Source organism: Cylas formicarius, unplaced genomic scaffold, assembly GCF_029955315.1.
Source record: "Cylas formicarius isolate icCylForm1 unplaced genomic scaffold, icCylForm1.1 PGA_scaffold_9__14_contigs__length_23061073, whole genome shotgun sequence".
NCBI lineage: Eukaryota > Metazoa > Arthropoda > Insecta > Coleoptera > Brentidae > Cylas > Cylas formicarius.
This window is the reverse complement of record NW_026844365.1, coordinates 8,451,046-8,473,852: the sequence shown is the minus strand read 5'-3', so window position 1 is coordinate 8,473,852 and position 22,807 is coordinate 8,451,046. Positions and strand designations below refer to the sequence as shown.

Genomic DNA, 22,807 nt, shown 5'->3' with positions numbered 1-22,807 from the left:
CGGATCGGGGTGCGTCGCGTCACTACCGCTAAGTACAAATTTCAAAAATTCCCGACTCATGCGCTCGGAGCAGTTACGGGTACAACTAAAAAAAATTATGGCGCGGGCAATTTGCTGAAGCCGGGCGTCCCACACGTCACCGCCCGTCAAAAGCTCTCGTCTCACATCAAACCAACGACCGTCGTCCGCTTACCGGATAAATTGTGGCAAAACGCGGAGCAACGGCAATTATCCGTTTCGGTTTGCCAACATTTAGCGGCCTTAAAAGTCATTATACGCGGATATAAAGTTGAAGAAAAAGAAGTCCGAATACGCCGCCGTTCGGCCTCGGCAATAAATCGGTTTTAATAGATCGCGATACGATGACGACGACGAAGAAGAAGAAAAGAAGAAGAATACGTACGTATAAACAATGTAACGGGCGAGGAGGATGCCGCGCGACGCGACAGAGACGGCACGACGGCTAATGGGCGGGGCCCGCGGATTCATTCTACTTTTACAATAAGACAAACAAGCAGTTTGGTTTCTATAGCTACCGGATTACGCGTTTCCATTGGCGCTCGCGGTCGGCGTTCTTGCAGTCGATTAAAAAGTCGTGCGTGTGTGTGTTGCAACGCAGAGTTTTTGCGATCCTACGTCGCGCGGTACGTCTTCATCGGGAAGGCGTTTGGCCACCGCGCGGTCCCGATATGAGTCCGGGGGATCGGCTCGCGGGGGCCCCGTCGCAGGCCAATAGCTTTCGGACCCAAAGTCGCTTTACTAGCTCTCATATTAATAACAACAATTAAATCAACTTTTAGCAACACATTGTAAACATAAAAGTCAAAATATTCGTGTCAGTTATTTAATATTTCTACTTATTTATGTATTACAATATATACATTTAAAATAACACAATTTATGGGTTATATAAAGATCCATATTATGATCGAAATGTCGAATAAAATATAAATAGGAAAAGAATAGTATCACTCAACAACAATGAAATAGAGCCATTTCAATCTAATATGTTTTTGTGGTGAATAAGCTCTTAGGGACCCATTTATGTTATAAAACAAATTTTATTACAAACATCTAATTAGTAAAGAAAAAAAATACAAATCTAACCTGAAATTTTTAGTATAAATATTTAACAAATAAATAATAAAAACGCTTTCAAGAAATAAATACAATACAACATCAACAAATGGTTTTGGTTATTAGTCTTGACTGATTAGATTACGCACACACATATTACCTAATAACTAATACTTGGTTTAATGACCATAGAGTTTTATAAACCTTTGACAAAATTCTACTGGTATTGCTTCCCATTCTGCTCTAATTATTTCCCAACTTCTTGCTTATTTTTTGTTTTACGAGTGCCATTTGCATTTTTAAGTCCAAAGATTCGCGTATCAGATTGGGAATGCCACGAAATTAAAATGTACACCATTGTGTCAAGGATAGTTCCTGGTTGGGCGGTCTTCGAGCATATAGCCTGCCATCAAAGCCTATTAAATTTATTTTTGTATCATCGCTCCATTGCAATTTAAATAATTTTGATCAAACTTTAAACAATGTTTAGTATTCTTTGAAGATAATAGAGGAACTTTTCTTGCAGCTCTATCATGCATCTCTTCTCCGAGCAGTCCTTGAACTTCATTTCTAACTCCAGTTAGGTTTCATTGGCGTTAGGTGATTCAAATGGGTCGTTTTTATAAATACAAACAATCTATCTCCCTTCATGCAGGTTGCATTTCTTCTTGCTCCACGGTTTTCACGTACCTTTTCCGAAATTTTTCACCGTCTTTTTAGAACGACCGATAGTATTTGCGATATTGCCCAATGATTTTGCTTGTTTTTTTTTAAACATAAAAGCTGTCATTCTCTTAGTTCTCTCAGCAGCTCTACAGTGGATATCAAGAAATATACAAATTACAATGACAAATTCGTAATAAAAGACAAAGTAAAGTAAAATTTAATGATTTTGGCATATACCTAACTGCACTAAATGTTCTAAATGCCAACCTCATCATTCATTAACAATTGCTGTAAATCTAACTAATTGTTTTTGACGCATTTATTTAAAAATAAACATGAGATGGTGTGAAAATCAACTCGGTGATCCGCAAGGTTCCGCGGTCGGGCCCCTACTTTGTTTACGTGTATGATAGACGCGGGGCTGTTTGGTTTGGGTGGATGTGACGGTGCTTATTTGCAAAAACCGTAAGTGAAATCACGTACATTTATCGGATGGCTAGTTTTGGTTAGTTCCTACATCATTTCTGGGTGCAGACTGCAAAAGATACCTCAGATCTAATTTTTGAGATACGGTACCGTTATCATTTTATATTTTTAACTTGTGTTTACTTCACTCACTTCATCATATAAAAAATATTCTTTTATACGACTTTCTAGAATAGAGTTTACTAGAACAGTATTGAGGAAGGCTCCAGCAGTGGTCTGCTAGTTTTTTTTTCTAGACACTTACCTTTATTTTTTGAAAAGTGATTTAGATAGCTGGAGAAGTTATTAACATTTATAAGCATAGTTTCTCTAATTTTACGTGATTCTGTTTTATGGTTACCAAAAAATTTTTGTTCTACTTGAACGAATGAACACCAAGGACTAGATTCAGTCTCGTTCATTGAGGTAATAATCTCAGGAAACTAACATGGCAAGTACTCCAAACAATTTTTTCTCTCATTAAATTAATACATTTATTGACCGACATCCAGTTACAGAACAAATAACAACGTCTATAATATAATAACAATAATCTGACTTTTGTTCAATACAGTGTGTCCAATATAAAGATTCGATAGCAAAGAGATATCGGAAACCGTAGCAGATAGAGGATCCGTTAAGTTAAGAAAGTTTTAAAGAATTTTATTAGAAACTTCCAGCGTGAAACGTTTCTTAGAAATTCGAGAAAATTTGAAAAGTTCAATCTTCTATTTTTGTCTGTAAATGCGGGTACACCTATTTGTGTATATACCAGCATAATTTTGAAACAGATGGACTTAACAATTTGTTGAGTTCTTCACTTACACAATGGTACTTGTGTTTAGAAAATAATCTTCATTAATTTGTGTTTGAGACTTTAAATAATATTTAATCAACAATGGGTATTAATTATTTAATTAATATTTTATTATTTACTCCAATGTAATTAGTAAGTAAAATTTTGTTTACTTATTTACGTTATTGACTATACAATTGTAAATAAAAACAAATTGTAATATTACTGCGATCAATAGACCGTCATGGCCTACTAAAAAAATATGGTTTATTTTGTAGTATAGGGGTGGAGCGCTAGCTTCAATTTCGCCGCAGGAAGAAATCCAGAAGTTTTGTAAATAGTATTTCAAGTAGCCTGTGGCAGTTTCTTTTTTATGTTTTATAATGGTAATTTTACCGTATCTCCTATGGTTACCGATATCCCCATATATTGGACACACTGCTGACAAATTTTATTGTAATTCGGCCAAAACTTAAAAAACTTACGCGGTATTGGCTTTATTGGACGCAGATGCCAGTCCAGAGCCATTCAATGAGTTAAATAAAATCGTGAGAGTTTGTGGATTCGAAAAAATACTTCGATTTCTATTAATAAATGACATTATTTTTGACATTTAAACTTAGTTTATTGTCAGACATCAAGTCTCGATTGTATCTCAAAAACTAGAGCCGATAAAAATAATGCGGTGGCGTTTTTGGAATCGGCGCATTAAAAGCAATTTTGGTTTTTGGGTTTTTGGCACCATTTTTTTTTTTCATTTTGTTGTCTTATGAATTCTTGTTTCTCGGTTTCTCTTTTGTTTTCTCTGTTAGCTAGCTACATATGCGCATGGCGCGAGAATTTTCAACGGCCGTGGGTTTTTTAAAAGTCGCCGCGCGAAGCGAATTACAATTTTAATCCCCCACTTAACGAGCGACGCGACTATTTAATAAAATATTAAGAGTTCGTAACCGAAAAATTATCGACATACGTGAGAACCTAATTCGAATTCGCGACGACGCCGTTTTATAACAATAAGTGTATAAAACGCGACGCGTCGTCCGCCATACTAATCGAGCTTTAAAACTACCTGTCACACCTTTTTATTCCCAAATTAATAATCAAATCTGCATATATATCGCTCGTACGCCTCATAATAAGTCGTTGAAATTCTCTGCGCGCGTCGTTTTTTTGGTTTTTTTTTTGCTTTGTCTTTTTGTTTTTTGTTTTTTTTTTTGAAATTTTTTTGTTTTATTTCAGGCTAATTTTTTCCGAAATAATCCGGCGATAGGGGGGTGTGGGAAGGAGTGCCAAGATATACGGAGGATTCATTGTGATATTAACTCGAAATGTTAGATACTTTGTTGTTCAAATTCTTTTTTTGTATATATAGTTTATGTCCACACACAATCGTGTGTAATAAGAAGAAGAAACTGCTAATTTTAAGTTCCTAGTAGATCTTAAGCGTGTCGCTTTTCCTAAGTTATACATACCTATATACACGAATGCGATGTTTTTTTAGTTGTGTAAAGTGATAAATTATTATTTTTAATAAACTATTTTTTTTAATATTGAACCTCGGAGTTTTATTCCCTGTCACTTGTAACCTCTTGGCGATGTGTTGATTAGAAAAATAATCGTTTAAGACCTAAAGAGCTTGAATTTTTTCCATAAAAAAAAAGACACGTAAATTAACCATTGGGGATCTTAACTTACTCCTGGGAACATAAAAAATACCGTTTTTATGCGAAGAATTATATCTCCGCTGGCTCAGTATTGTAGGATCTTCGCTGGTGGCATAACTCCTCCACGTAAGCGCAAGAGGGGTAATTGAACACAGAACTTTGTGTTCTTAAGAGTTCTTCTGGTTTCTTCTTGTTGATTTGATTTGAACGTTCACAACGATGGTTCATATTACTATCCATTTGAAAGTTTAACTTTGGTTCTCTGGGACTGCTGATTGATCGGAAGTTTCCAATTGATTGACAGTTTGGTGGGTGATTTTAGTTTAGTTTGAGTTCAACTGCAAGTACTGTTATCTTCATTTTTTTTAACTTCTTCGTGGGTACAGACCACCAAGGGTAGCTTATTTGTACAGGTCGCATGTGGTATGGGAATTGAGAAGATCAAATGTTAAAAAATTGTGGTTGGTATTCTATGAAGGTAATCATTTTTTTATTATTTCAAATAAAACTTTAACCGATTTTTCAAAAATGAAAGTGTTTTCTAAGCTTCTTACTTTGGTTTTGAATATTTAAACTGATAAAAAATATCTAAACAACCTTAAAATTATAACAATTATATAAGAAATATTACTCCACTTGGTAAACCTCCTAGGATCTTCGCTGGTGTTATAACTCAGTAAGAAAAATTTTACTAAATAGTTTTCAATTTTCATTCCTACTGCTAGATAGATTTAAAATTAATTATGACCGAATTTTACGCGATCTCATAAAACCTTTGAAGTTGGTGGAATGACATACAGTCGCAAGGATAAATATATGATCAGTGGAACACCGCACAGGATGTAACGATATTTATCAGAAAAACTTCATTTCATAATAGTTTTTTAGAAAGCAAAATGTTTACTGGAACTTTATATACACAAAATCTGTAATCATTAAGTCTAGGTAAGAAGGAGGCTAAATTCTAGCTAAAAGAATAAAAACTAGGTACCATTTTTGCATCCCTAGGTAACTAGGCCCAAAATAACTTTCATAAGAGGTGAGTTATTACTATATAAAGGTATTTGAATTTTTTAATTTGACAATTTCCAAAGCTAAAGTAAATTTATTATTTAAAATTTGAAAATATTTATTGAATCTGTGGCTACATTCTCTGAAATAAAATGCATAGTTGAAATCAAGCTTATATACGAAACAAAGTTTATATGCCTTTACATACTTACATACATTTACATACCATATTTTTAGTTAAATTTTTTAAAGGATTGTTAGTTTTAAAAGCTATTTTTAGATTATGTTTACTTAAGAAATTACACTTTTTCGCTGGAGTTTCCGAAATATGTTAAAATATTATGTTTGAAGTCCCTGATGTTACCCACTTTGAAACTAAAAATAAATATTTGTCAAAAACAATTGACGGTTTTTATAACATCTGCACGTTTAGCTGTTAATTTCCATGTCTTAAATTTTCCAAAAATTGTAGCAATCTTTAAATATCTGATCAAATTAAAATTGCTATTACGATATTAAATAAAATATAAAATAATAAGATAAAAAGATAAAAATAAAAATTAGAAGATTTTCTTTCTGGTGGATATTTCGAACTCCTTGAAAATTGTTTCGTTTCTCGATGTTTTTTTTAATTGTTTTTCGTTGTATTGTATATTATTTTTTCTTAATTTTACGCTATGACAAAGTCTGATACTTGTGTCTCAAGTCTATGAAAATATATTTATATCTCTATGTATCTATTTTGATTAAATTACTTTTATGTTATTATTATACTAAACATAAATAAAGAAAAATTATAATATTAAATGGTTAAACTTTCTTGGTCTGCCAGGAAACGGATGGTAATTTCTGTTTTGCACAAAACTATAAATACATTTTGTCAACTTCTTCCTACGCCAAAACGTGTGGAAATTCAAAAACAGTGAAAGTGTTCTGAAATGTATTGAACATCGTTCCAATAACACACCTACAATATTTAAAAAAACAAAAAAACAAAAAATTAAAAAAGTATTTTACTTAAAATGCAACCCTCAAAAATGCCAAAAACAATGGTTTTGGGGTAAACCAAGTTTAACTTATCTTAAATTTCGCAATTTTCGTTTCCAACTCATTTTTCCACATTCCGAGACGATCGAAAGTGTGCGTCGTTTAACATCGCTCCAAATAGCCGGCCATCTTGAAAACAATTAGCAATTCTAAGTTAGCGTCTGTTTGTTCGTGAAACGGACAGACAAAAGAATATCGGTGACATATTTAAATATTTAAATAGCGAGACGAAGAGACGACGTTAAACCAGTTCGACATTCGGACGTCCAAACTGCTCGTCATTTTCCAGCGGAACGAGGCGCTCCAGTGGCGTGCGCCTGTCTCGATTTGATCATTAAAAAATATAAACGCAAAAGCTAAGCATAGATTTGGTTAGCTTTGGTTTGTTTTTTGGGTTAGCTCAGTTTTTACACAGGTTGATTCAAAATCTAATACAAAGGTTTTACAGGCATCACACAAAAATAAGCCTGTTTAAAACGCAAAATAAAGAGGATATTATTAAAAACGCAAAATATGGAGGAAAATGTTAAGAACACAAAATAAAATGGCAAATATTAAAATTGTAAATATTAAAAGTGCGAAATAATTAGGAAAATATTAAAAACGCATAATATTATTTATTATTTACTCAAAATCCTTTTAGTTCATTGTGAAAAAACTTGTTTGTTGCCCTTAAAGAAGGTTAGACTTTTCTATCCATACTCGTTATCCAATTCTCTTCTTGACGTTACTTATTTCAAATATACTACAAAATAAATTAATAAATAAATACAACAATTCTATATTCTACTTGTCAATAAATAAATAGAATATAATTTTTAAAAAAAGTCCTTTTTCTTTGGCTTTTTTCGTGCATAAGTTGGTGGATTTCTTGTGCTTTTAAATTTGAAATGTTATTTTTATTGCGTACTTTTTTTCCATGCTGGACCCAATTCAACGCTTTTTTTTTTCTCCTTTTCTTTTTTTTTGTATTGTTGTTAATTAAGCTTTGCATAGCTATCTACTTCTATTGTAATTCTTAACAGGATACTGTTGTGGGTTTAGCCTGTTTGTGTCCCAAAGAGCAAATAGATAAATAAATAAGGATCTTTAATTATGTGTAATAAAAATAAAACGATTCGTGTCAGTGGCGTTCGAGAGGGTGATCTAGTTGATGTTAACACGTACAATCATGGTACGCCACTGATGTTGGAATATTTAATATATTTAATATTTACTTTTTAAAAGAATCGAATAAAATTAAATTGCATGCTAAAGTGCCAACGAATTGAAGAAACACTCAAATTTTTTAAAGAAAAAAATAAGTTTATCGCCATTGATTCGTTAGATAGTAAAATTTAAAAAAAAGGCAAATACACATGGTTTAGAAAATGTCTTTGCCGAATTGTGAAAATTGTTTTTTCCATTAATAATCTTTGAGTTAAGCCTTCCTTCGCGTCTCATAGAACAAAAACGAAGTGCCAGAATTCGGGATCGGTTATCTGCGCACGCCGCTGCATCTCTAATTATCTCAACTCGCGTTAATTAACCGCAAAACAGATCCGAGACAGATTCTGGTGACGTCAATTATTTTAATGTCGTCGTCGCCGTCATTTTTTCGACGAGCCCAGTCAGCGACAACAAACGGTCCTGCGAGCCGGATGCCCGCCGATAAAAAGGCGACTTCGGGAATTAAAATTTCAAAGCAAAACGGGCGGGGGACACACAATGGGACGACCCCCGGGGCGGACATTAGCGATTCGGCAGCGCGGGCAAAAAGGTCCTCGAACGTGTATGTTTTTCTAAAACTCGTCGATCTCGGCCCGTAAATAAATCAACGGCCGATCAATTTTTCGGAAACCTTGAACCCCCCAGCCCATCGGCTCGAGTCCTCGGTGTCTTCCAACTTTCGACGACTTTTGGTTTTTTTCTTGTTCCCGTTTAGTCGTTTGCCGCTTTTGCCGTTTTTTTTTTTAATAAAATGTTTTTACAGGTCTTCATTTTCCTTATGTCGAGTTTCCTTTTGCTGAGTTTTTGCTGAAGCCGCTAATCCCATTTGGTCGTCATAATTTTCTAGATTTTCTATTCATTTCATAACTTGATCCTCATTTATTGTTTCCTAACGGCTCATTTTATTGCCATATGTTTATAATCTGATCTTAATTTTCTCCTCGAATCAAATTAAGTTGCATTGTCTCTTATTCACGTCAATAGGCCCGACTTTGTTTTGTTGCAATTACAAAAAAAGGGCTTAAATTTGACGACTGTGAATATAAAAATTGTTGATATATATTAAAACTTCGCTTTTAAAAAGAACGATGTTTTTCTACCAGCTAGCTTTTTAATTAAAATATACTATCAGAATAATATATTACTATTTACAATTGAATCGGTGACTCGGAAAACCGTACAAGTCCAAAATCAGCGTTTCCAGAAAATCAATAAAAAACCTTTTAACTTTGAAATTAGTCGACATATGATTCGCCTTGCATAGAAAAGTTTTAGGTCTTCTGGTTTGCAATGTATGGTAGTTTTTCAAAAAATAGAATGCACTACGAATCGTAGATAAAAAAAGGGGATGGACATGTACGGTTTTGTAACTCAACCCCCTATATAAAAAAAACTAATGAATATTTGTTGATTTACATTATCAAAGCAGACATCTCAATCAATCGTTATTTTTGGTATTCCATCATGTGATGTGGTAATAGAATTCCTCGACTTCACCGTAGTTATACGTCGTTACCTTCTTGATGTCCAGTACTTTTTTTTTTCGTTGATTGGTACAAGTCCTTGATATGCCTTATTGTTGGGCAGAGGTGGGCTGCTGTTATGTTCTTTGAGTAATTTAAAAGTATGTGAGTGTAAACCATCTATATACTCTCAGGTTTTAACATATCCTGGATTAGCACTTTCATACAGGAACTGACAATAGTTTGATACAGAAAAGTTTTCCTTATTGGAACCGGTGCCTCGAGTGCTACACGTTTTTTTATAGTAATTATGAAACCAGTTCTTAAAATAAGTATTGTCACTGTGTCGGATTCAATTCAGCGTAAATGTTTGTCTTTTTCTGGAAGTTCTCATATTGTTCTCCAGTGTAAATTCAGTCATGTTGTCTGAAATTCCGTTTTGCACATCCGAAATCTCGGTCGCAGGGCAGAAACGAATGTCCCCTTACTGGAAATTAGTGATATATTTTGTTGAACCTCTTGGTTGCCTGTAATGCTAAGAGGAAACGAACCATTGTTTCATTTCGGTTCTGCCCTGCACATCCATCGGAAAATAAATGCAGTTCAGTGATTTCAGGGGGTATTTGATTCGTTATGTAATGATTCAGAAATGTGCACACTTCATTAGGTCCCTTCTGGCCTTCACCTTCGTGGTAATTATGAAAATGACCAGTATTTTCTTTAAGATTGTGTATTTGGAATGCAAATACCCAGGGCTGTCAATCAAAAGTTAGTCCTATTACTTCTGGTCTTTAAATCCACAGGTTTTGCACTTCTTTAATTTTATTATAAAATTTCTTTGCCCACCTTTTATGGACCATTAGTTCCTCTGCAACTACTCTTTTTGCATTATCGTTAAGTTTAACATCCTTCACCTTCGTTCCAGGTCTTTCGCGCTCCTAGCATACATCAACCTGTGGTCTCCCAAACTTAAAAGCGAAGTTTTCTTTAAAATATTTCATATAGAATTCGAATTTAACTAAATTTTCCAGCTCTGGATATTTTTTGCGACAACATCTATATAACGAATGATTTTGGAGGAATAATGTGAAGCTTTGACCGGAAAACGCCTCAATGTGCTCTTTAATTTTCTGAGTCCATGTGATCCTGTGGCGATTTACCTGCCAAAAGTCGGAAATTCAGGCGCAAATGCCTGTTTGTACACGGAAATTCGATCTGGGCCTTTCGAAACAAAATAGGAAAAGTGTGATTTTCTTTCTTGTTTGTTTTTCGTACCTCCGACTTGATGTCTCTGGATTGGTTTTGCTTCCATTAGTCCTTGTAAGTACGTGTCTTGTTCGTTTCTAGAGGTACGGCTAAGTAGCTTGGATAAAACACATTTTTTGTCTTCTTCAGTAAACTATTCTAACTTATTAACTGCACCCATGCCTTACAGTTTTTGTATTTACGTGTTTCACCTTTTTAGAAACATGTTCCTGACCCTGTAAACGTGCTGTCTTTCTCAAGTTGTGTTTGCAACTAGCGACATTCCTTTTTCTTTTTATACTTGATACTACTAGATTCATTACCTCCTTCACTATCACTGGATGATATAATTTTACTTGGATTTGTTGAAAGATATCAAGCAACTGGCTACTATTTTGTTGTTGAGATAAAAAACCCTACTACAAGTCACGGACATGTACGGTTTTTCTCCTCATTCAACGGGTGCAATCATCTGTGCTGCCTAGCGCTACGCTCAATTGATGAAGAGACAAATTTTAAAAACAATTCTTTTGGATTCTTCATGTGTCCTAAATGAAGTTCGGTTACTACAATCCAAATATTACCAAAAAGTCTCTATCCATCTCTAAAACAACAAACTAAGATAGTAACAAGAGTTTCCAATTTTCAATTGGATGTTAACATTGAATTGAAAAGCTAATCGTGAAGAAACGCACATAGTTGTACAAATGGTATTGTCGAAAGTTTTGACCAACCTCTAACCGATGGTTTTTCGACACACCCTGTATAGCTTGGTTGGTCGGAAAACATCTTTCTATTCGAAATACAACTGTTAATCTATAATTTTGAACATCCAGAGGTTCAGATGACTTATGGAATAGAAGAAGGACTAATATTTTAAAACTTCTTTTATGAAGTTGCATGATTGTTTTCTTTCGGCTGTCCTAACCTGCACTACATCATTTTTATTGCTTATTTATAACTTATTGCCAATCTCTTCGCTACACAACCGGAGCGGCGCACAGGTAGTTTTATGCCAGTCAACACACCAAAGTCCATTTATCTGCAAAAGCACTATACCAACAATTTTTGGTTCATAAACTTGAGAAGATCATAAAACTCATTGACAAGGCTTTTGCTTTAACTGACGCCTGAGCATTTAATGTTATTTATTTTTGGCCCTATTCCTGGAAATTGCAAATAATTGAAATCTGATCTGCGATACTGTGTAATAATATTTCGACGCCTCTGGCATAGAATTAACTTAATGCCTCGCTAAACAAATTGTACATTAATTAATTAACCATTAATTCAGTTTGAATGAATCCAAAGAAGTTTATATCATATTCGCGGCTACAAATTTGCAATTGCGTTGCAATCTGGCAGATAAATGTTTTTATTTTATTGTTCGGTGCTTGAATTTTGCAGACGCATTTAAACTTATTCGTTTCTGTCACATATTGACCCTTTTTCTTATCTCTGGTACTCCAGAAAACGCAAACGGCGTCCATATTTCGATCTCCACGCGTCGTAGTCGTGACCACAATAACCGCGTGCGGCAAATCCGTTTTCGTAACGCGCAGAATCTTGGCCGCGTCGAAACTATTTAAAAAGCAATTAACGGTTGGCCGATAATTAACCGCGATGACATAACCCGTACGTGGGAGCGCTTCAAATCCTATACGTATACGTTTAAAAATAATAATTATTCGCGGTAAATTATTTTCTAAGCTCTCGCGTAATTATTTAATTGTTCCGGCTTAATGGGGGGACCTTGAGCGGGAAAGCCGCCGCGCAGTACTCGTAATGGCTTTTCGGGTGTCCCCCCGGAGCCACCGATTCGCGTACCTTGATTTTTTTCCCGGCGATGACGTCACCAGAGATTTTTGTTTTTAAATCCCGACGTGTAGCGCAGACACAGTCAATTGGCGAGGTTTTTAAAGCGAAAACGAAGAAAAATGTGGCTTTTTTTAAAAGCTTTTGAGTATTAAACACAGGATGTTAATTAATAAGTGTCCAATATTGTAAATGATGCCGATTTTTAAATGTAACTGAGGGTTGTACGAATTGGTTCCAAATTATCTTTTCTCATTTTCAAAGATTTATGACTTTTTGTACGACCTTGAAATTTGATTTCTCGATTATATTTTCTTGAAAATGTTTCTGTTATTAGAAGTCGTGGAAGTGGTTTGAAGTAATGTGTATTGTTTTTAAAAAAGTGATGGAAAAAATGATCAAGTAGGCTAGTAATTTTATTTTACATTTTTTTGGCTTTGCTCCTCAAATGTATGTAAAAATTTGATTATCTTTTTACATGGCAATAGAAACCAATCTCAGTAACTGTTATTGAAGTAAAAAAGATACTGTTAAGTTGGCTATTTTCTTCAGTTTAGTTTTACTATTTTACATTGTTCTTTTTCTAATTTTAACTTCTTTATGGTTCTATTTTTCTCCAATTTTGATACTGTGGGGTATTTTTAACCAAATCCCCAATTTGATTACTTTACTTTATTTCTTTTGTAATATGTTTTTTTTTCTTACTTCAAGTTTTATTTATTTATTTACCTTTTTGATTAGTTAGGGCGCATTCATTATCTTGATTTCAGACTTCCTCGGCCAAGGAAGATATTAGAATATGTATGTAAAATTTAGGAACTATTATTGAATTAAAGAAGGAAGATTATAAAAAATAAATGGTGTACTATTTGAGGCTATTCGTTTTTTAATTTTTACTTTTTGGTTACTATTACATAATTCTATTTTTTCCAATTTTGATGCTGTGGAGTATTTTGCCGTCTAGATTTTAAATCCGCAATTTTGTAACTGCTAGTTTTTGTTTTATTATTTTGATTTTCTTCTTGTAACTTTTTTGAAGTGGGTCGCGCCAATTTTTTTATTTTTACTTTTAATTTTTTTTTTGTTACTTAGTGTGAAATTCATAATCGACAATTGAATGGTTTTCGGCCATGAAGTCTTTAGAATATATGTGTAATATAAATACCCATTATTGAATTAAAGAAAAGAGGTTATTTAAAATAAATATATGTTTTCCAATTTTAATTTTTTTATTAACAATAATTTTTTCTCCAATTTTGATTCTCCATATTCGAAATCTTGAATTTTCTAACTGAAAATTGTTTTCTGTTTTGTTATTTTTACTATTTTCTTACTCATAGTTTTTTTGAAGTGGGTGGATTCACTTTATTTAAATTTTAACTTCCTTTTATTACTTAGAGTCGAGTTAATAATCAATTCTTGAGGCTTCGTCGGCCAAGGGACATGAGAATATATACGTTATATAAATGGTGTACCATTTATATACTATTATTTTATTCAATTTTATCTTTTTTATTAGTATTACTTCTATTTTTCTCCAATATTGATTCTGTTGCGTATCCCTTTTTTTTCTTATTTTGATTTTCTTCTAGTTTTTTTTAAGTTGGTCGCTTTATTTTTTATAGCTTCTTAATTTTTTCATAACTTAGGATGGGATGGATAGTCAACGCCTCAGACTTCCTCGGCGAAGGAAGACATTAGGATGGATATCATTAATAATTTGATCATTTAAAGTGATCTGTTTCAATTTATATTCAGACATCAAAAACCTTCCTCTTGGTTTCCTCTAAAATCGTTTTTAACCTCACTTACTCTCGCCCATTTCCAAGTTTTTCCCAATACGATAATTTGTTTATAGTTATCCTCGAAAGTATCCTCCGGCGTTGCCAATTTTACTGCAGGTGTGATTAATGTCGGAGCGACCCGCTTCCGACCACGCGTCCAATCAATCACGTATCGATTTAAATTAAAATTTAAAATACTTTCTATTTGAAGTTAACGAAACGGCGCGCAGCTCGATTTGCGATTGACATTTGACGGTGGGTCCCGAATTCTCGGCAATCGCGCGCCCGCCGTTATGCCGATAAGTTTTTGAATTTAATTAAGCCGAACCCTCTCGGAAAATTACACGCCAACAGCGCCGACCAAGTTGGCTTAATAACTCCGGAATTATTGACACGAAACAATAAAAGGTTAGGTACCGTATTGGAGATAATAATAAAATTGCATTGCCTACGTTTTACGGCTTGATTGGGGTTGGAACTTCGTTGATTTTACGACCGAGGCGTTTATAATAATCACGGTGTCGCTTTTGAGGTTCCCTCAATGCGTCCGGCCGGCTCCGACACCCGATTTGAACCTCATTGATTTCAACAATTATTTGCGACACCAAAGGGCTTTTCTGTGGTACCTAAATTTAACTTGATAAGTTTAATCAGTGTTATTATTATGTATTATTTACAATGCATTTAATTTATAAATTTTAGTCATTCGGTTCAGAGGAATAATAATGCTTCCCGCATTTTTTTAATTACATGTTAGATTCTCCACAATCCATCTGTTTTGAGATTTTTCGTAATTAAAATTCATTCTCTTCATAGTTTTCCACAATTTACCCGGATGGAATGAAATCATCTTTTTTCATTTTAGACATTTTGTCAAAGGTAAGTTTTTCTTTTTTTAAAGTAAGACAGTGGTATGATTTTTTTGATTTCACTCTTTTCATCCCCATTTGTTACAGCTTTAAAAAATTGAGTGGAACTAAAACCATCCCAATGGTGATCGTGCGCGTTTAGAATGTGACAAATATGCCGGCGTGTAAACGTTAAAGGCTTATCGGGTATCGTTTTGATGTATAGGTTATGATTTATCATCGAAAACCAGTTGGATAGTCGACGATCATCTCGAAGGTCCCTGGCGATCCGTCAGACAGGTAATACCGGGCGTTCTAGACGCGGGAGCCCGTCGTTTTTTAAATTCGGAAGCTAAACGCTTGAGACAGCGTACGGTAAACCGCTGATTGGATCATTCGGTTAGTTAAACAAAATCCTTGGCGATTCGGATGATGCCGGAGGTATTGATTGATTAACCGACGCCCCCGCCCGACCCGATTGGGATTTCACCCTTTGGAGGCGAACGATAACGAATACTAGGTTTTCCTTTTGAAAAAAGAAGGGAAATTAATTTTATAAGGGCTGAATTAAGCGTGGTATTTAATATAATAACTTAAATTATATACTTTAAAAAATGAATCCGCTATTGTTTCTCTAGGATATATTCAACAATTAATTTTGGTCGTTCCTTAAAGTGAAATTCAAATGAAATTAAAGATAGGTTTAGGGACCTTCTAATTCTATGGAACCATTTAAATTATCTAACAGCCAATTCCTATAGGAGCTTAGATTTATGTGGTCATCTCTAGTCTCCTTTTTTATAAAACTTACAATGGTAGGATAGAAATTTCTCAGAATTACATTAAAATGTTCTTGAAACTCGAATATTTTCAAAATTGAATTTTAGAATTCATAATAGGAGTTTTAATAATGGAACTTTGGAATCAAATTAATAAATAAATTAATATCTTCAATTTTTACGCATTTTTCAGGTTGATTTTATTTGTGGATCTTTTAGACAAAAATGTAACGCGAAATTTCTTAAAATCTTAGAAAGACATGAACGAAACAACAATTGAAAATCTAAACCACAAAAAGACTGAGACATAACTTTCGGACTGCCGAGCGTGGGCTGTTAAAATTAAATTGAATAATGTTGACAGCTAGCTTAGTCGTCTTTGAAGACGGCAATATCCTTTTTGCGTCTTGTCTCGCTTAAAATTTAAGCGATCTAACGGAATTAAATTTAAAAGACCCCCAGCACAATTCCAATTAAATTATATTTTCAAATATTTTGTCAGCAACATTTTGTTCGGTACAAATACACATACACATTTTAATTTTAATTAATAATTTTGATCATAATATCGAATATCCCATTATAAAATAATGCGAACTCCATTCTAGCATTAATTAAGTTTATCTATTTGAAACCCTGTTTTCTAATTAAACGTCAATATTAAAAATGGTGTTAAGAAGAAATCATCATATTAGAATGTCCTTAACGACTCGGCTTTTAATACACCGACGTGAACAGCCATTTTGGTGACTGCATACCAATCACCTAAGTTTTCTGGAAAGCGATCTAGACAGCTGTGGCTAATTTTAAAATTTGGAAGGATGGTTTTCGCTAATTCTACGTAATATTCTCTGCTTTATGATTACCAAGAAAATTTTGTACTACTTTAACAAATGAACACCAAGATTCAGTCTCATTCATTGATGCGAACAACTTTTAGTTTTATATGAGAAATCATGATATTTCTTATTCAGAACAAATATCAATTAGCATGTATTTCAAAAACTTAAGCTGATGGAAAAAAAATTAGTGGCATTTTTGGAATCATCACATTGAAAACATCTAAAGTTAGTTGTTTTTTTTTCAATTTATTACGCTGTGTAATTTAAGATGCTTTTAGTGATAATGGTTCCCAGGTACCACGAATCAAGAGACAATTTCTGATGTGCCACACACGTTTCTCTATCGCCGCCAGTGGCGTTCGTGCGTCCCGCTGATGTTTATTTAGAGTCAATTTGTTTACTCTGTGTTATTTTTAATACCAATTTAAGTGTTTTAAAGGTAACACGCACCACGAGATAGTTTTTGATGTGCAAGACACGTCTCTCCATCGCTTGCAGTGGCGTTCGTACGTACGTTCGTTATTATAAAGTTTTTTCGTCAAATCGTCCTCGCAAATCGTCCTTCCAAACCCGAACGGTTATCGTGCGGGCCAGGTACCTAATTGCAGCCCCCTCGCCGCCCCGCAAACCTTATCTCGGGTTAATTGCCCGTCGGACCTGCTAAATTACTGCCATTTTTCGGCACTAAATTTTTACAATGTGCCCGCCCCGGGGGCCGTAAAAATTAATAACCTACACTCTTGTATCGCTCCCGTTGTTCTTCCCGGCGTATAATTGTCCGAAACAAAAAAACAGAACTTCTCGCGACGCGGGAGGGGTGGGATCGGGGAAAAAAATGCTCCCCCCGTCCGCCCCCCGAAATCGAAGCGTATAAGGGCAGAAAATCGTTCGGGAAATACGTACCACCGCGTGCGCGTCTCTTTCCTCGTTTAAAACGTTCGATGCTTGCATGATTAACCCGTATTAAATAAACGTAACGAACTCTCAAAGGTTCGGTTATAATTTATTTTTTATTGTCTATTGTCTGGCGGAACATCACACGCCATTATCAACGAACGAACTCAATTTCTCGCGATAGCAATAAATGTTCCGCGCCGGCACGCTCTCCACGTCCCTTGGTGTGTACCCCCAGGTCCGTGGAGTAATTCGGGGCAATGCAGAGTGCTTCCTCTTTTTCTGTCTGGTTGCCTCTGCCTCTCATGTTAGTTTTCCGATAAGAATCTTTAACGGCCACAGTTAAAGCCTAAGAGACTTTCAATAGAACCCTATCGAAATAACAAACACTCCAACAGGTTCAAAGTTCACTTTCTTTAGTAGGATGTGGTTTGTATATCATATTGGTTTTCGGATAATATTACAGATTGAGTCCAAGGGACGTTGAATAAAAGCCTACCGCAATTGGTTGGTTTCACGTTGTTTTCCGTAACATATCTCTGGCATTGCTCTTTTTCTCTTAAATGTGGTTTGTATATTATTATATTAACGCTACAGATAGAGTCTAGGTGAATGCTTCTGCTAACATGTTTGCTCTGATAAAAATCTTAAAACGTTACAGACATAGTCCAAGCGATATTAACACTACTGAAATATCGAATTCTTCGATAAGTTCAAACTTCTTTCCCCTAGCACAACATATTTTGGGTGCGCTTCGAAGTGCTTCCTTATCTGTTTTTATTGCATGGATAGTATATTATTCGGTCCTGACATTGCTCTACTGATAGTAAAAAAGAATGCAGGCAACGTCTGGGAGACGGCAGGAGTACCAAAATCTTTAATCTCTTCCAAATTGTTTGCCCAGTTGTCTTCCCTAACGAGCTCAGTGATACAGTGCTTGGCCTTAAAGTTTGCCGGAGAATTCCGTCTGATCAAAATCTTAAAATAATGCAGGTAGAATCTGATGGACTTTAAATAAAAGACAGTGGAATAAGGCAACTCAACTGAAATTGAATTACGATAATTTAAGGATTCTCTTAGATATGGTGAACCATGCAAAAAGTCACCTTCTCGTATATCAAAAGCTAAATGTGCACTGCACTAGGATTGGATTTAAAACCTGCGGACTCCTGGACGCGAGACTTATGCACTCAGAATCCGCAGTTACGATCATTGTAAATGGGAGCGATGAACATTTCTTTCAAAATTGTTCGTTTGAATGTAACCTACTTCTAATAATTTTGTAGAAGACGATTTTAACAATATCCATTGGCGTGGTGCGAAGGACAAAAACTGCTAATAATATGATTTAGCACTGGTAAATTGCAACTGTAAGAAGATTTAGGTATTAAGCTTAGACATCAGACATTTGAGTAGTGATTAATGAGGGCGCAGGCTCAGATAAAAGAGCACGTGATGTATCTGTTACGAAGCACAAAGCCAAAAGTGAAAAATATGGCTGAAATTTTGGTCAATCCAGATTATTAAGACACGAAAACTATCTATTTCAAATAGGTGCGGAATAGTAAAATCTATTTTTATACATGCAAATTAAATAGTATGCGAGCTCTAGTAATATTTTTGTCTTATTAATCAAGACAAGAAATATTTTTTTCCTTCCATGTGGCACTGCTGTATACTTTTCAACAAACCATTTTATTGCTCTCGAGTAAAAAGGCTTTACAGCCAAAACTCATACTATTAAGATTTCTCGATTTATTAAAAGATTACTGTTGCTGTCGTTATCCAAGTTATTCTACAATATGAGTAAGCCAAGGGATAATGCTGAGTGCTTCCTGTTACAAATTCGATCATTTTATTACTTCTTTTCGGAATGTCCAATGTATGGGGAATAAATTAGAAGCGTCTAACGAATATCACCCTCAAATCTTTTGGAACTCCTAAACTTACATTAAAATACTCCGAGCTGCGGTCATAGCGCTTACCATAGTGGGTTCTTCTTGAGTTTACTAGGGAAGCCGTGGAAGTTCTGTCATTTGTTCAGCAGAATACTAAGGTTCAGAAGGTCAAGGACCTTGGAATAATCTATATAAATGATCAAGTGATCCTTAGTGTTTATTTTGCAGACCAGACTCACTGTGATATCATTAATAGATGTGGAACTCCCGAAGTAATAAATAATAAATAACTAAATAATCGTTTTTTGAAGTCAGGAAGAGTACAAACAAGATAAATATGTTACATATAAACAGTAAAACCAGGGTAACCAGAAAGTAAAACTTTGTATATGTGGGTACACTCTAAGAATAATTAATTTACAGAATAAACTGGATCTACTGTACCTCATATGTAACAAATTCGTTTATAGAATAGAAACAATGCTCTTCAAAAGACTTTTTTGATGATTGTCAACTGTTCTAGTCATGTAGCTGTGATATCCAGCATGAGTCGGAAAGACAGATAAATTTCAGTGGATTTCAACTAAAGTTTGGAGAATAAACTTACATGGTAACTTAAGTATTTTCAATTTTTTGAATATTGTGCGGCAGTGGCTGAACACCCCCAAGAACCCGAACTGCAGACTTCTGCAATCTAAAGGCTCTCTCGCATTCCCCCACAATAGTAGCCCATATGATAAGACACTGTGAATCAGTGCAAGATACGGAGAGTGCTTTGCGAGATGGAACATCGCAGTTGTCTCAGAACAAAAACCTGAGAAGACAATTTACCGCACAGGTAGTCTATATGAGGTGACCACGTTAAAAACGCATCTAGGTAAACACCAAGGAGTTTGACCGGTTCAGATTTTTTACTTCTTCTATTGGTATTGGAAATTAGAGTCTTTGTTTTATCGGAATTTAATTAAAGTTAATTTGAAAAGAACCACTGCTCAATCATGGAGAGTGTAGCGACAGCCTTTTTATTTAAATTAGTTAGATCTTTCTCCGATTCAATCAATGATGTGTCATCCGCGTAGAGTATACTGGAAGCAGCATTTGTTGAAATGTAAATTATAAACAAAAGTGGACCAAGGATGGAACCCTGATGCACTCCATTAGCAATGTCCAACAAAGTAGGTAGCCGATCAGTCCAGACAACATATTGCTTTCTTCCGGTCAAATAAGATTTTAAAAGGGCTAGGGTATTTTCCGTAGTATTCCAGTTTAGTATCCACGCAGTCGAATGCCTTGTAGAGGTCGCACATCGTTACCGAAGTCGAAAGGCCTTCCTCACACCGATCAACTACATGCTCAATCATTGGCACGGATGGTGGACGTACCCGACCCAAAACCAAATTGGGAATCTGTTAATAATTTCCTTCCCGCAAAGTCAACGATAAGTTTATCTTTTATTATCTACCCAAAAATTTTTCCAATAATAGGAACGATTGCTATAGGTCATCCATGTTGAGTTCTTCTTGATAAATATGATGTATAGAAATTGATATGTTTGCTAGAACGCCGTAGCGTTTCAATCATTTGTTCAGCAAGTGTCAGACGGTCGAAGACCTTGGAATAATGGTTTTCTGGCTTAATTTCCTACCTACCTACCTAAATTTGATATTTATTTTTATTATTCCGCAATATTTAGTTTTCAGTTTTTAGAATAATGTGTAAACTTTTTAACTAAAGATCGTAATCATTAGAGAAGACTTTTTTTCTATAACCGATACAAAATAACCACCGCTTTTACATTGTACATGATACGACACCCGGTATGCATTAATAGTTGAAATCGGTATTATTGTTATAGAAATAGGGGTCGGGCCCGCGCAACCCCTTTTTCCCATAAAACGGGGTTCGCGACTAATTCCGTTCAAAGTCATTCTTTTCCTACCGAACTTATTACATTTCGGTTCGGTGCATTTAATGGCGGCAGTCGCCATAAATTTTAAATTTTCCAATTTTAAATCGACGCGGCTCGCGTTTTCGACAAACTTATTCCCTCAGTGTGCCTCCCCCCTCCCTTTAAATAAATATAAGGGTGGTGGCGGCGGCGGCGGCGGCGGCGGCGACGGTGATTTTCAATATTTAATCGGGCCGGTGATGGTGGTGAGCGTTCGGAAATCGGCCATTAATCATCCCCCGGCGACGCACAATGAGTCGTTAGGGGATTTTGCATGAAAAATGCGTATTTTTTTTTTCGTTCACAAAGAACTATCCCTTCTTAATGGGTCTTTACGCCGACACCTCCGTACAATGGGGACCCCACCTTAATTCGCTACTGAACGTTCGACGGAATATGAGCCTTAACGCCGCCGTATTTTGAGCTGGTCGTATCGAATTTCCGGATTCCGTGTATCGATTCAGGTCGGACAGATGTTCAAAATTACCGTTAATTGATGGATTCGCGCCGCTACGAGTTGTCGAAAATTATTCTACGCATTTCGAAAGTTTGCAAGCGCGTTCGCGGCTTTTAATCCACATTTTTACGCAATTCCTTGGAATGGGGGGCACTTCGCTATCTCCTGATCCGAAGTGTGCTACAACGATGTATCAGCTATAAATGTGAAGTTCTTACTGTTCAATTTTTACTTTACCGTAGTGCGCTAGACAAGGGCCCTTATTTCACAACAAAAAAGCACCGATACACAAAAAGAACTCCACCATTTTTCGAAATTTTATTCCAAAATGTCAACAATAATAGCAATTAATATGATAATAAATGCAAATTTAGAACCGGCTGGACAGGTTTCCCTTAGAGCTATCGTTTCCTTCCTTGGGACTTTCTGAGACTTTCTTTGAGATTTCCCTGTGATTTATTGTCTAGAGCACATATCTGCGTGTTAACCTCTTCTCTACCGTGATATATCTCCAGATAGGGCTTTATGAGTAGTATCATTCCGCATTTTGGATTAGAGGTTGGTGCCGTCCTTGTGATCGTTCTAGGACCAGAGTATCCTTTCTGCTAGTTCTGCGTGTCCTTAGAGGGTCCCTAGAGCCGTTGGTCGGAGTCATCAGATCTATAACCGAAGCCGTAAATAAAATCATCATCTATTTATTACTTTTGGACCGCTGGATTTGAAATTCAACGCCTTCTAATTGGCATATCAAACTTCTCAATTTTGGATAAGTTCTGGATGATGTCACATCCTTGACCCGCCATAACAATACGCCTCTGAGTTATAGCAATGCGGAACCTTGTGACCGTGTGAACCTTTCTGATCCTTTTAAGCACATCAAACGGGATGCAAGATTTCAT

The 22,807-nt window shown here is 35.3% G+C and overlaps 1 protein-coding gene across 5 annotated transcripts in view; it reads left to right on the top strand.

The window, feature by feature from the left end:
- LOC132707863 (zinc finger homeobox protein 4) overlaps positions 1–22,807 on the top strand; it is a 243,748-nt gene that overhangs the window by 181,560 nt on the left and 39,381 nt on the right. The window contains exon 7 of one of the 5 annotated variants that reach the window (XM_060679849.1): positions 4,244–4,492. The exons of the other annotated variants lie outside the window; for them this stretch is intronic. Within the exon in view, the coding sequence (XP_060535832.1) occupies positions 4,244–4,248 (5 nt within the window). The 3' untranslated portion in view covers positions 4,249–4,492. Of the gene's footprint in view, positions 1–4,243; positions 4,493–22,807 lie in introns of those variants that run through there. 5 annotated transcript variants of the gene reach the window in all.